Source organism: Salmo salar, chromosome ssa08 (assembly GCF_905237065.1).
Source record: "Salmo salar chromosome ssa08, Ssal_v3.1, whole genome shotgun sequence".
Taxonomy (NCBI): domain Eukaryota; kingdom Metazoa; phylum Chordata; class Actinopteri; order Salmoniformes; family Salmonidae; genus Salmo; species Salmo salar.
Genome location: NC_059449.1, coordinates 417,366 through 431,323, shown reverse-complemented (window position 1 = coordinate 431,323; position 13,958 = coordinate 417,366). Strand labels below are relative to the sequence as shown.

Sequence of the window (13,958 nt, the reverse complement as noted above, 5' to 3'; positions counted from 1 at the left end):
TGCTCAGTTTGTTCGGACAGCCGGCTCAAGGCAGAGTCTGGGTAGTTCCATACCTTTTCAATTTCCCAATGATGGAGACCACTGTGCTTTTGGAAACTCTAGAAATGGTTTTCTACTCCAGCTATATGCCTAATCACAATTCTATCATCTTGCAGATCTACAGACAGTTCCTTGGACTTCATGGTATGGTTTCTGCTCTGACATGCACTGTCAATTGTTATAGACAGGTGTATTTCTTTCTAAATCATGTGTAAACAACTGAATTGGCCAAAGGTGGGCTCCAATCAAGTTGTAGAGACATCTCAAGGATGATCAAAAGAAATTGGATGCACCTGAGCTCAATTTGAAGTGTTATAACAAAGGGGCATGAATACTTACGTAAATAATCCTGTATTTAATTTTCAATACATTTGCAAAAATGTTTTAAAACATGTTTTCACTTTGTCATTATGGGGTATTGTCTGTAGATGGGTGAGAATTTTTATTTATTTAATCCATCCTTAATTCAGGCTGTAACACAACAAAATGTGGAATAAATCTAGGGGTATGAATACTTTGAAGGAACTATCTGTAAATATCCCTTATATGTACTGTACTTCTTACCATACCTTTCTACTATGATTGACATGCGTTAAAATGGTCAAACTGAACAAGCCACACAGGAAATCTGTTATTATTATCATCATCTAAAAGACATGTCAGGTAAACCAGTGTTCTGATAGCTTAACCAAGTAGGTACAATGGCCATGTACAGGTCAGTAATGTTAGTGGGAAAGGTCAAAAGACATACAATTTCCATTCTGGTTTTCATAGCTTTATTGAAATTAATCTTACACATGCACACTAGTGTAATGCCAGAAAAGCACTGCATACTGTATGTACAATTTCCTTATACACTTACAAGCCAATGGGGCATAGTGGTTCCAGTGCACTCTTTGTTGTTGGTCAAGTACAAACCCTAATAAACTGATCTCAAACTATGGTACAAAAAAATATATCAAAGGCTTAATGTAATAATTATAATATCAAGTCACATTTCATACGGGACACAATTATTTAAATAGGATCAATTACAAATGTGTAAATAAATTCATCAGACACTTTCCTATTGATATACATGTTTAACATCTAGAAGTTAAAATCAGAAATGAATTCAATAAATTAACCCTGTGTTATCTGGTCTCATGTAACAGCTCCTTCAAGCTAGCTACAGAGTGAATCAAGTACTGTAAACATTATTTTACATTGTTACGCAATGACTTTACTGTAATTCAATCTTTGCAGCCTTGGAAACCACGTCAATGTCTTCAATTAAACAAAATCTAGAAACTGTAATGTGAGCATTTATGTAAATGCCAGTAAATTCAACCATAGCATCAGCTCACCCAATGCTATGTACCATATTTACATAGGTGAATATTGTGTTGTATCACTTAGCTATATTGAGTATATACCACATAATGTATATGACTCCTATACCCATATAAATAGATATGCAAACAAATTCATAAAAAGGCACCACAGAAATTCCTGATTTGAAAAAAAAAAGTTGAATTAAGAATGTAAACATGCATGTGGTGTGATACAGTAGGTGTTCCTGGAAAGCTTTAACATTTTTTTTTAAATAATAATAAATAACTCTTCAGCCAGAATGTCAAGTAGGACTCATTGGAAGAATAACCCTATTACACTATTGTCACACTGTGCATTGTGTTGTGGAGATCGAAAGGGAGATAAATAGTAGTAAACAGCTAGCAAGTTAGCCGCTAGTTAGCGATTTTGCAGTAAACAGAACTCTGATGTAAGAGATTAAATAAATGTACGCAATTTCCAATCAGATCAACAAAAAAGGCACAAGACAGTTCACTTTTGCCATTTTACAAATGGTCATATCTTAGCTAGCTAGCATCCATTTATCCGCCTCATACAACACACTGTTTACACTATGACGTTATAACAAAATAGGATTGTTGGCCCATAACTCTCTACACTCTGCAAAAGATCTTCCATCTTCTTACCGATGGATTAACATGGAGAAGACTACAAGTCTGAGTCAAACACCCTCTTGCACATGTTGGAATTCTCTTGGTGGAGAGGGAACTCTGAGCCAGGCAACAGCTGCTTGTGGCCCCTGCGCGACACATAGCTCTTCCCTGATGGCAGGCTCTCGTATTTTGTTAGGGACTCACTGCAATAATGGACAATGTCAATTCATGAGCTATGTAATCAGAGACTGTACAGGTGTAATTATGAGCCATTTTCTCATTCCTAATTCACTGAAAATACAATGTAGAATTCACTAGGCTGCAATTGGTCTTAGCCCTGGCCTACCTGAAGGGGAAGGTGGTCTTGTCCATCTGCATGCACACCAGGAAAGGGTACTCCGAGAACTGGACCGTGGTGATGAAGTCTAGAGACGCCTCTGTCTCAAAGCTCACTTCCATCCCAGTGCGCACAAAGTCCATGTCCACTGTCACGTTCCCGGTCACCACCATGGCTCCCCTGCAAATAGACAATTACAGATTAAAAATGGGTGGGTGGGTGGATCGGAATAATGTGTTTTTTCTCAAATAAAGATTCAATTGCATTTGGTTAGCCTTTGACCGGTAAAATGCCTTTTAACTCAACATACAATTAACAGGTGGTGACTGGTGGTGGACATAGAGGTGTGACAAAAATCTCTTACAAACTTGAGAATGCCTGAATATGAAACCGCTATCGTCATATTTCTCTGCTTGAAATCTCAAAGCAAAATGGCCACTGCCAAGCCATCTGAAAAACCTGTCTGTCTGTCTGTGGAAGCATGCCTTTGGCCTAGATGTCACTATAGATAGCCTGCTGGTCTATTATCAGAGGAGAGGATCCATACACCTGCCTCTGCCATTCCCCTTGTTGACTTTGAGCCAACACAGAATGTCACCTAAAATGCCATCGCGAAACAAAGACCAAGAAAGTCTATCTACAGTATCCAGATCAGCGTTCCAACTCTAGGAAGTCATGAATCGAGCAAATTTCATTTCTTCAACTAGTATATTTGGAGGAACAATCCCAATGGCACTAAGATCAGACCTACCAAATCACTTCTTGGATAACAACTTGACATTGTCAAGACAAGACCATTAGGCTCAAATAGGTGATACAAGCACTGGAATTAAATGTCTTATAGTAGGATTGCTGATCTAAGATCAGTTTTGCCTTTTTGAATAAGATTACAACATGGACCGGGGAGACCTGATCCTAGTCTGAGACGCTTTGGGGGAATAGCATGCTATTCACCCGCCATTCGTTTGGAGTGGAGATCAAAGAAATGAAGAAGGTGTGGTGGAGGTGTGTCTACAGATACACTGTATTCTGACCTTCACTCCCTCATAATTCCACCACCTTTATGCGCAATGAAATGATGAATAAGGTCCAGAAATCTGTCGGTTCCATGTGGAACATCTACTTTGTTTTTTTACAAAAGTAGTAACACCATTCTCTATGCACTGTAATTTACAAAAAATGGTAAGTGCTAGGTAAATGAGTAAACCTTTTGGATAAGGGAATTGTAAATATCAATCAATCACAATCATTTTAGATCTATTTTACCTTATGAACGCTGGAGACAAATACAAAACAAGTCATATGGCAGCTAACTGAAGCATGTCAACATTTACATTTACATCATTTAGCAGACGCTCTTATCCAGAGCAACTTACAAATTGGTGCATTCACCTTATGATATCCAGGAGGAACATTTCACCTTTTCCACAGTGAAGTTGATGAAATGCTGGGCTTAAACTTGTAGACTTCTGCGCAAATGACAGTATAGCTCCAAACCTACCGAGTCGATTTATGATTTCTAGAATGTTTTAATTATAATATAGTTAAAATACTATTCACTGTATTTTTTACCATTTGTATCGTGTAAAATATTAGCCACTATCAGTAGCTAACATCAGTTATACCTACATACATTTATAACGGTCACTGACTTTAGTGTTAGTTTTCTTACATTTTGCATCATTCCGTTACATTGTTAGTTTACCTTTCTTTCCTCTGTCATGTTTGCGTGGATGTTCCTGAGGATCGCTAGCAAAAGTGAATCATATTAGGCTAATATATTACAAGTTGTGCAATAATTTAGGATGTATAGCCTATTTGAATAATTCTGGAATGCAGACCAGTGTTTTAAACGTGCAGCCAGGCTCACGATGACTGGACCGTCTTTATCACAGTTCCATGATTAGTGGGTATTATTAGGGTAGATTTGTAGGACTACTGTTCAACCTCCACTGTACACTTTTCTCACCTTCCAATATTTCAGGGACTGAACAATTGAACATGCCAACTTTCAGGATGAATCAAATCACTGTATTTTTGATTCACCAATATATTTTGTGCGTAAAGTCTCTCAAAACCAGTTTTTATTTTTTTATTATTCATAAACACTTTCCTAACCCTAAATGATATACTCTGATCTTGCATTTCATTCATCTACCAATTGGTGCTGAAATGGAGACGAATATGCGTGTATTTACATGGCTTTACTTCATTGATCCCTAATATTCTGAACCGTTGTCTCCATACATTCTACTGAGTCTGTAGAGAAAATTCTAATTAAAAAGGTACACCAAATGTAAAGGGATGGCTTTAGATAAATGTACTGAAAACCCTATTGAATGAAAACTCCATGAGAAAATCTGTTGGCCAGCAAGTGGGAGGGTTTTCAGCAGTTGAATTCAAAATGTATTCAGCGCACAAAAGGGAACCATGCCTGCAAGGCCCGTTACGCACCTGCATAAGGTAAGTCTGAATACCAACTTCTGAGACGTGCGTAGGAAAGGCGTGTGTAGGAAAAGGTGTGAATGTACTAAATCTGAAATCGGGCCCTTTATGAATACGGTCCCTGATTCCTGTAAAGTCTTAGAATCTAGATAGGCGCTTTACAGTTCCATCTCCATCACTGGATTATGTCACATATTTATCTACTGGACCGATGATGTTGTTTTCTGGCTATTGTGTTTGCATTGACAGCAAGCATCAGCCAGTCAACTACTCTAATCTAGTGCTGAATGAAATGATGTCACCTTCACATATATCTGATGGAGACAAGAATAGTCACGTCGCCACTTGCGAGCATGCTCTATGAATCAGTGGATGAAATGAATCAGGTGTCATTTTTAGATTGTGCAGTTAACGTCAATCATGTATTACCAATTGAGTTTGTAAATGCTGCACATGTCGACTTAAGCATAACTTCACTTAAAAGTCAGATATAGTGCACTATTCCATAAAAACGCACTGGATTGAATCTTGGCCTTTTTGTCTAATCTGAGCCCACCAAAAGATGATTATTCAAAACTATCCAACGACAAGCATGACTAAGTACATTCAGTTGGCAACATATGAGAAGAATGCTCCAATTGTAAAAGTGTTTTTGTTTGCATTCTGCCCATCACTATTGAACCCAGGTTCCCTACTTGTTGTTGACGCTGGTCTTTGACTCCCTGTACCACAGGCTGACCTCCATGCCTCCTGAGATGTCGATGGCCAAACCACCCTGGAACTCGGCGTTGGCCTTCAGCCCAGACTGAAGTTGGATGACCTGAAATGATGTAGGAGAGAAAACAGGAGTGAAAACACAATAGCTGCTTGCCCATCCGGGCCAGTGAGTGCTAGTGTCAGAGAGGTTTGAAACCAAGTGGCTGAACAAGGCATTGACAACTAAAATGTGGCCTAGGCGGATACCAACACATATAATAGTTTATACGAGTCTATATGAAGAAATTTGTAAAAAAAATGTCAGAGGCATCAGTGACTTTATATGATACACAAGAACAAGTCGAATGAACTCAGTTCATTTGTGTGTTGTGATTGTTTTTTTTAAATACATTTGAAATGAAGTTTGATTGACTGATTGTTTGATGGATTGACTGACTGATTCATTGGTTGAGTCATTGATTTAAGAGAGTGCCAACCTGGGAGTGGTCAGTGAGCAGGATCAGGCCCTTGACCACGTTCATGGGCTCGCCGGACATGGAGAACATCTTGGACATGAGGTCACTGTAACCCTTGAAGAAGGTCACAGGCCGCAGCTGGACGTCGAAGAGCAGGGCCGACATCCCAGCGAAGGACTCCAGGTCCTCCTCGCCTTCGTCCGGCTTGGCCGCAATCAGGGACTCCATGCCTTGCGCCTCAATCGCCACCTGGAGAGCGAGAGATAAAATATGGCAATCTAAGTGTCAACAAGTCGGCACTGTTGGTTGGTCCACCTTCCTTAGTTGAGTGCAGCAAGTCAGTGTAAGGTGAAGTTGCCCCTAAACAGTGATCTTGGGTCAGTTTTGCATTTTTCCCAATAAAATAAGCTGTATCTAAGGCAAACTTAACCCAAGAGCATGCAAGATCTTCGCTTCTGCTCTTCTACATGACTACATATACAGTGGGTATCATAAGTATTCACCCCCCTTGGATTTCTTCACATTTTATTGTGTTACAAAGGATTTCAATGTCATTTTTGGTCAATGATCTACAGAAAACAGTAACATTTGTTACCGATTATTTGAAAATTAAAACACTTATGTTCCTTGACTAGATAAGTATTCACACCCGAGTCAATACATGTTATAATCAATACATGTTATAATCATAATGACAGCTGTGAGTTTCTAAGAGCTTTGTACACCAATATTCGCCCATTATTCTTTTAAAAATTATTCAAGCTCTGTCAAGATGTTGGGGATCATGGCTAGATAGCAATTTTCAAGTCTTGCCAAAGATTTTCAAGCAGATTCAAGTCAAAACACTCAGGAACATTCACTGTCTTCTTGGTAAGCAACTCCAATGTAGATTTGGCCTTGTGTTGTAGGTTATTGTCCTGCTGAAAGGTAAATTCCTTACGTGTAAAGCAGACTGAAGCAGGCTTTCCTCTAGGCTTTTGCCTGTCCTTAGCTCTCTCTTTTTTCATTTTATCCTGAAAAACTCCCGAGTCTTTGCCGATGTCAAGCATACCATGATGCAGCCACCACCATGCTTGAAAATAAGGAGGCAGTTACTCAGTGATGTGTTGGATTTTCCCCATACATTAAAGCTTTGCATTTAGGCCAAAAAGTGTATTCCTTTGCATTCTCCCCCCCCCCAGTATTACTTTAGTGCCTTGCTGCATACAGGATGCATGTTTTGGAATATTTTTATTCTGTATCTTTTTAATCTTCTTTTCACTCATTTAGGTCATTATTGTGGAGTCACGTCAATGTTGTTGATCCATCCTACATTCCCCCCCCATCACATTCATTGAACTCCGTAGTTATTTTAAAATCGCCAATGGCTTCATGGTGACACCCCTGAGCAGTTTCCTTCCTATCCTGCAGCTCAGTTCAGAAGGATGACTGTATCTCTGATATGTCTGGGTGGTTTAATACATCATCCACAGCATAATTATTAACTTGACCATGCTTAAAGAGATATTTAATGTCTGATTTGTCATTGTTACTCCTCTACCGATCACTGCCCTTGTTTATTAGGCTTTCGAAAAGCTCCCTGGTCTTTGTAGTCGAATCTGTGCTTGAAATTCAATACTTGACTGAAGGACCTTACAGGTGCTGCAAAAACAATGTCAACCCCTATTAGTTCACACATGTAACTTTTTATGTGATTTGTTAAGACACATTTGACTCCTGAGCTAATTTAGGCTTACGCAACGACTATATGTTAGTTATTACATTTTTATAATAATAATAAAAAATAAAAACATTATTTTGACTTCGACAGAGTATTTTATTTAGGTCAATGACAAAAAAGACCCCCTTGTAATGCAACACAATTTGAATAATTATGATACACACTGTATAATATTAAAATGATCGAGGTAAAACCCTATAACAGAAAATCGCTTTGGATAAAAGTTTCTGATAAATTACATGGAATATAATAACACAATGATAGTGACATAGTGCCTTCAAAGTATTCACACCTCTTGACTTTTTCCACATTTTGTTGTGTTAAATCCAGACTTACATTTTTTTTTTTTTTAACAAATTAGTTACAAATTAAAAGCAGAAATGTCTTGGGTCAATAAGTATTCAATCCCTTTGTTATGGCAAGCCTAAATAAGTTCAGGAGTAAACATTTGTTTAACAAGTCATAATAAGTTATATGGACTCACTCTGAGCGCAATAATAGTGTTAAACATGATTTTTGAATGACTCTCTCATCTCTGTACCCCACACATACAGATAATTGTAAGGTCCCTCAGTTGAGCAGTGCATTTCAAACACAGATTAAACCAAAGACCAGGGAGGTTTTCCAATGCCTCACAGAATAGAGCACCTATTGGTAGAAGTAGACATTAAATATCCCTTTGAGAATGTAGTGAAGTTATTAATTACACCATCTAAAGTGTATCAATACACCCAGTCACTACAAATATACAGGAGTCCTTCCTAACTATGTTGCCAGAGAGGAAGGAAACCGCTCAGGGATTTCACCATGAGGCCAACAGTGACTTTACAACAGTTGCAGAGTTTAATGGCTGTGATAGGAGAAAACTGTGGATGGATCACCAACATGGTAGTTACTCCATAATAGTAACCTAATTGACAAGAAGGAAGCCTGTACAGAATAAAAATATTATAAAACATGCATACTGTTTTAAACAAGGCACTAAAGCAATACTGCAAAAAATGTGGCAAAGCAATGCCCTTTTGGTTCTGAATACAAAGTGTTATGTGTTGTATTGGATTAGCCCCAAACATAAGAGTACCACTCCTCATATTTTCAAGCATAGTGGTGGCTGCATCATGTTATGGGAATGCCAAGGACTGGGGAGTTTTTCAGGAGAGAAAAGAAACAGAATGGAGCTAAGCACATGTGAAATCCTAGAGGAAAACCTGGTTCAGTCTGCTTTCCACCAGACAGTGGAAGATAAATTCACCATTCAGCAGGACAATAACCTAAAACACCTAAAAGACCGAATGTAAACCGGAGATGCTTACCAAAAAGACAGTGAATGTTCCTGAGTGGTCAAGTTAAGTTATTACTTAAATCTGCCTCAAAATCTATGGCAAGACCTGAAAATGGTTGTCTTGCAATGATAAACAACCAATATGAATTTTGAAAATAATAAAATGGGGAAAATGTTGCACAATCCAGGTGTGGAAAGCTCTCAGAGACTCACCCAGAAAGACGCAAAGCTGTAACCACTGCGAAGGTGATTCTAATATGTATCGACTCAGGGGGTTGAATACTTATATAATGAAGATATATTTGTGATTTATTTTCCATATATATTTTTCATATATATTTACAAATGCTAGAATTTTTGTTCCCACTTCGACAGAGTATTTTGTGTAGATTGTTGACAAAAAAAATGACAATTAAATACATTTTAATCCCACTTAATAACAAAAAGATTTGGAAAAAGTCAAGGGGTGTGAATACCAGGGTAATACCACATTTAACCACTACACCCCTGGACCTCCACATCCGGCTTCTTCACCTGCGGGATCGTCTAAGACCAGCCACCCAGACAGCTGATGAAACTGAGGAGTATTTCTGTCTGTAATAAAGCCTTTTTTGTGGGAAAACAACATATTCTTATTGGCTGGGCCTGGCTCCACAGTGGGTGAGCCTATGCCCTCCCAGGCCCACCCATGGCTGTGCACCTGCACACTCATGTGAAATCCCTAGATTAGAGCCTAAGGAATGCATTTCAATTGACTGATTTCCTTATACGAACTGTAACTCAGTAAAATTGTTGAAATTGTTGCATGTTGCGTTTATATTTTTGTTCAGCATAGTTATAGCTAGCTACCTGGCTAATAGCCAGCCCTTGAGATACCTAGCTTACTGAAATATCTGTGACTATTTACCAGTTGTACACTCATTCTCAAAGAGTTAGGTGGTTTTTGTTTGGGGGATGTCTGTTGACACAGCAGGAGTCAAGGGATGATAAAAAAATTCCCACTGTCAGCGGTCTCTCTGCCACTTGCTACTGTAGGTCTCTACTGAGCTAGTTCGTTTCACCTTTCTAGGTCATGGGTGGAGTTTCCCGTTGGACAGAGTAGTGAATGAATGCACTGCTAACAAGCCAATTCCGGGGGAGCAGGAAAACATAACGAGCATACATTAATTACTCATGATTCCACTCGTTCGCGTGATTAGAACTCAGATCAAGAAGCCTCCTGAGCGTTGATCAATGCTTGGAACGCAATGATAAGTGGGTAAACGCAATTTCACAAATAAATAAGGTGTGTAAATTGTGTTTACTTTCTACTACATCCCTGGTTGGGTCTGGCAAACCCCATTGATAAACATCAATATCCTGCCAGGAAGGATTACATCTACATTTGCCTGGCATTTCAGCTATCGAATTGACGTTTGGCATCGCCTAATCAGTCAGTTCTGTACCTGCCTGGCGCCAGTGTGGGTGGAATGAGTGAGCTCGCCTGGCAAACAGAGCGCGGAATACATGAGGAAATAAAACTTGCCATGAAATTAGATCACATTTTCCTAATATTTTTCATATTGACATATTTGATCATTTTTTGTACTCTTCTCATTTTAATTCAAGTATTTTCAACTAGCAACTTGAGAAAATGTCTGATTTAAGGTATTCCAGTACTTGAATTTCAGAGTGCCAAATTCAAGTACTTTAAGCACCTCAAGCACCTTGTGCAAACCCTGGAATACTTTCTGAAGGCACTGTAAATATAATAATATAATTTCTTCATTATCAATTCACCAATTCATTCTCCTTACCTGAAGGCCATGTAGCATGGCGCCGTTACTGGCTCCGTAGATGTTCATGTTGCTCCTCCTGAGGACCCCCGAGCCAGAGTACAGAATGTCCAGACTGTAGGTGGTAGTGGCATCAGCGGTACCTGCAGGAAGTTGATTTAGTTATAAACATAATTATACAGTAATTAAAACAGAGCCTGTGACTGTGCCTCATGGCAGCAATGACTAATCAACAAGAGAATGAATTTCATCCAGCTCTGATTATATAACATACAGTGGTTCCTCCTTTAAAAAGTTGCTGCGTACTGCAGCACAGCTTACGTGGTGCTGCAGAATTCTATGGCAACCACTGGTACCAACCACTGGTACCATTAATGCTAGTTAGTGCTAGTTTGACCGCCAGAGGGCATCTTTGAGAAGCATTTGATAGCCTTCAATAGTGGCTGTACTAGAGAAATTAAAACCTTTTTTGGAATAGCATAGTATATGGGACTGATTTTAAGAAATATTGCTTAATTAATTTGATTAATTTTATGGTGTTTCTATTCCAAGAAAATCCCTCTGAGTTTCTGTTAGGATGGAACAGAAGATATGGCGCTGTACAACGTGACAGTTGGGAGTAGGCTATTTACTTGGCTATTTAGCTAAAGAATCCCTGTTTCGTTCAGGCACGCGGGAGACCGAGGTTCAATTCCCCGACGGGGAGGAAGGAGCAGGCTGTTCTTGTAAATAAGAATTTGTTCTTAACCGACTTGCCTAGTTAAATAAAGGTTACACTAAGAGCATGACATTTTTACACCCTAATTGTAGTCTAACCAATACCCAAACGGAGATTCAGTCAAAATAAAAACCTCAAGACCTGTCCCCATGCTTGTCTCAGAGCAGCGCGAAACGGTGGTAAAATAGTTGTAGGCTTCTGCTTCAAATCCTATTGCTTCTAACTTCAATATGCTCTTAAAAAAACAAGACCTACACCACTTTTAACAGCACATTACTCAACACTAGTGAGACTCAGGTCGGCTACAGTATATCAAAAAATATGACTCGAATCTCCGCAAATAATTACATATAGAGGATTGGAGGAGTCTAAATTTAAACCAGAGCCGCATCATGGGTCTCCCGGTGGCAGCCGGCACAGGTTTCAAACCTGCATCTGTAGCAATGCATTTTGCACTGCTGGAGCACCCATCCACAAAGTATCAAAATACAGAGAGGTGTTGGTAAAGGTATATTGTCCTGATAATAGCCCATAATGGGTGTACATGGTCCAGGCCAGGATAACCAAAACATTTCTTTATTAAAGACTATCAGAAAGAAAGTTGGTACTTATTTATTTTGATCCAAAGCCATGAATGAGTGAGTCACTCAGCTTTACGTAGGTGCCGGCTATATGGCTGTGCCATCAACTTGATTATACAGTTGAAGTCAGAAGTTTACATACACCTTAGCCAAATACATTTCAACTCAGTTCACAATTCCTGACATTTAATCCTAGTAAAAATTCCCTGTTTTAGGTCAGTTAGGATCACCACTTTATTTTAAGAATGTGACATGTCTGAATAATAGTAGAGAGAATGATTTATTTCAGCTTTTATTTCTTTCATCACATTCCCAGTGGGCCAGAAATGAACATACACTCAAGTTTGGCAACTCGAACCTTCAGCTCCCTCCACAGATTTTCTATGGGATTACGATCTGGAGACTGGCTAGGCCACTCCAGGACCTTAATGTGCTTCTTCTTGAGCCACTCCTTTGTTGCCTTGGCCGTGTGTTTTGGGTCATTGTCATGCTGGAATACCCATCCACGACCCATTTTCAATGCCCTGGCTGAGGGAAGGAGGTTCTCACCCAAAATTTGACGGTACATGGCCCCATCCATCGTCCCTTTCATGCAGTGAAGTTGTCCTGTCCCCTTAGCAAAAAAACACCCCCAAAGCATAATGTTTCCACCTCCATGTTTGACGGTGGGGATGGTGTTCTTGGGGTCATAGGCAGCATTCCTCCTCCTCCAAACACGGCGAGTTGAGTTGATGCCAAAGAGCTCCATTTTGGCCTCATCTGACCACAACACTTTCACCCAGTTGTCCTCTGAATCATTCAGATGTTTATTGGCAAACTTCAGACGGGCATGTATATGTGCTTTCTTGAGCAGGGGGACCTTGCGTGCGCTGCAGGATTTCAGTCCTTCACGGCGTAGTGTGTTACCAATTGTTTTCTTGGTGACTATGGTCCCAGCTGCCTTGAGATCATTGACAAGATCCTCCCGTGTAGTTCTGGGCTGATTCCTCACCGTTCTCATGATCATTGCAACTCCACGAGGTGAGATCTTGCATGGAGCCCCAGGCCGAGGGAGATTGACAGTTCTTTTGTGTTTCTTCCATTTGCGAATAATCTCACCAACTGTTGTCACCTTCTCACCAAGCTGCTTGGCGATGGTCTTGTAGCCCATTCCAGCCTTGTGTAGGTCTACAATCTTGTCCCTGACATCCTTGGAGAGCTCTTTGGTCTTGGCCATGGTGGAGAGTTTGGAATCTGATTGATTGATTGCTTCTGTGGACAGGTGTCTTTTATACAGGTAACAAACTGAGATTAGGAGCACTCCCTTTTAGAGTGTGCTCCTAATCTCAGCTCGTTACATGTATAAAAAGACACCTGGGAGCCAGAAATCTTTCTGATTGAGAGGGGGTGAAATACTTATTTCCCTCAATAAAATGCAAATCAATTTATAACATTTTTGACATGCGTTTTTCTGGATTTTTCGTTGTTATTCTGTCTCTCACTGTTCAAATAAACCTACCTTAAATTATAGACTGATCATTTCTTTGTCAGTGGGCAAACGTACAAAATCAGCAGGGGATCAAATACTTTTTCCCCCTAACTGTATTTTTGTCAGATGTTACTATGGAATACTGAAGTATTTGTGGGGTTTTGTTTGTCCACCTGCATCTTGAGGTTTGACCACAAGTTCTCAATGGGATTAAAGAATGGGTAGTTTCCTGGCCATGGACCCAAAATATTTATGTTTTGTTCCCCGAGCCACTTAGTTATCACTTTTGCCTTATGGCAAGGTGCTCCATCATGCTGGAAAAGGCATTGTTCGTCACCAAACTGTTGCTGGATGGTTGGGAGAAGTTGCTGTCGGAGGATGTGTTGGTACCATTCTTTATTCACGGCTGTGTCCTTAGGCAAAATTGTGAGTGAGCCCACTCCCTTGGCTGAGAAGCAACCCCACACATGAATGG

General features: G+C 39.7%; 1 protein-coding gene across 4 annotated transcripts in view; it reads right to left on the bottom strand.

The window, feature by feature from the left end:
- Window positions 1-798: 798 nt before the first annotated feature.
- The window catches only part of LOC106609996 (microsomal triglyceride transfer protein), a 51,378-nt gene continuing 38,218 nt past the window's right edge, over window positions 799-13,958 (bottom strand). For all 4 annotated transcript variants that reach the window (XM_014209081.2, XM_045722632.1, XM_014209079.2 and 1 more), the window contains 5 exons: window positions 10,738-10,859; window positions 5,961-6,188; window positions 5,463-5,587; window positions 2,332-2,502; window positions 799-2,188 (listed from right to left, as the gene is read on the bottom strand). In XM_014209081.2, the coding sequence (XP_014064556.1) occupies window positions 2,041-2,188; window positions 2,332-2,502; window positions 5,463-5,587; window positions 5,961-6,188; window positions 10,738-10,859 (794 nt within the window). In that variant the 3' untranslated portion in view covers window positions 799-2,040. The remainder of the gene's footprint in view (window positions 2,189-2,331; window positions 2,503-5,462; window positions 5,588-5,960; window positions 6,189-10,737; window positions 10,860-13,958) is intronic.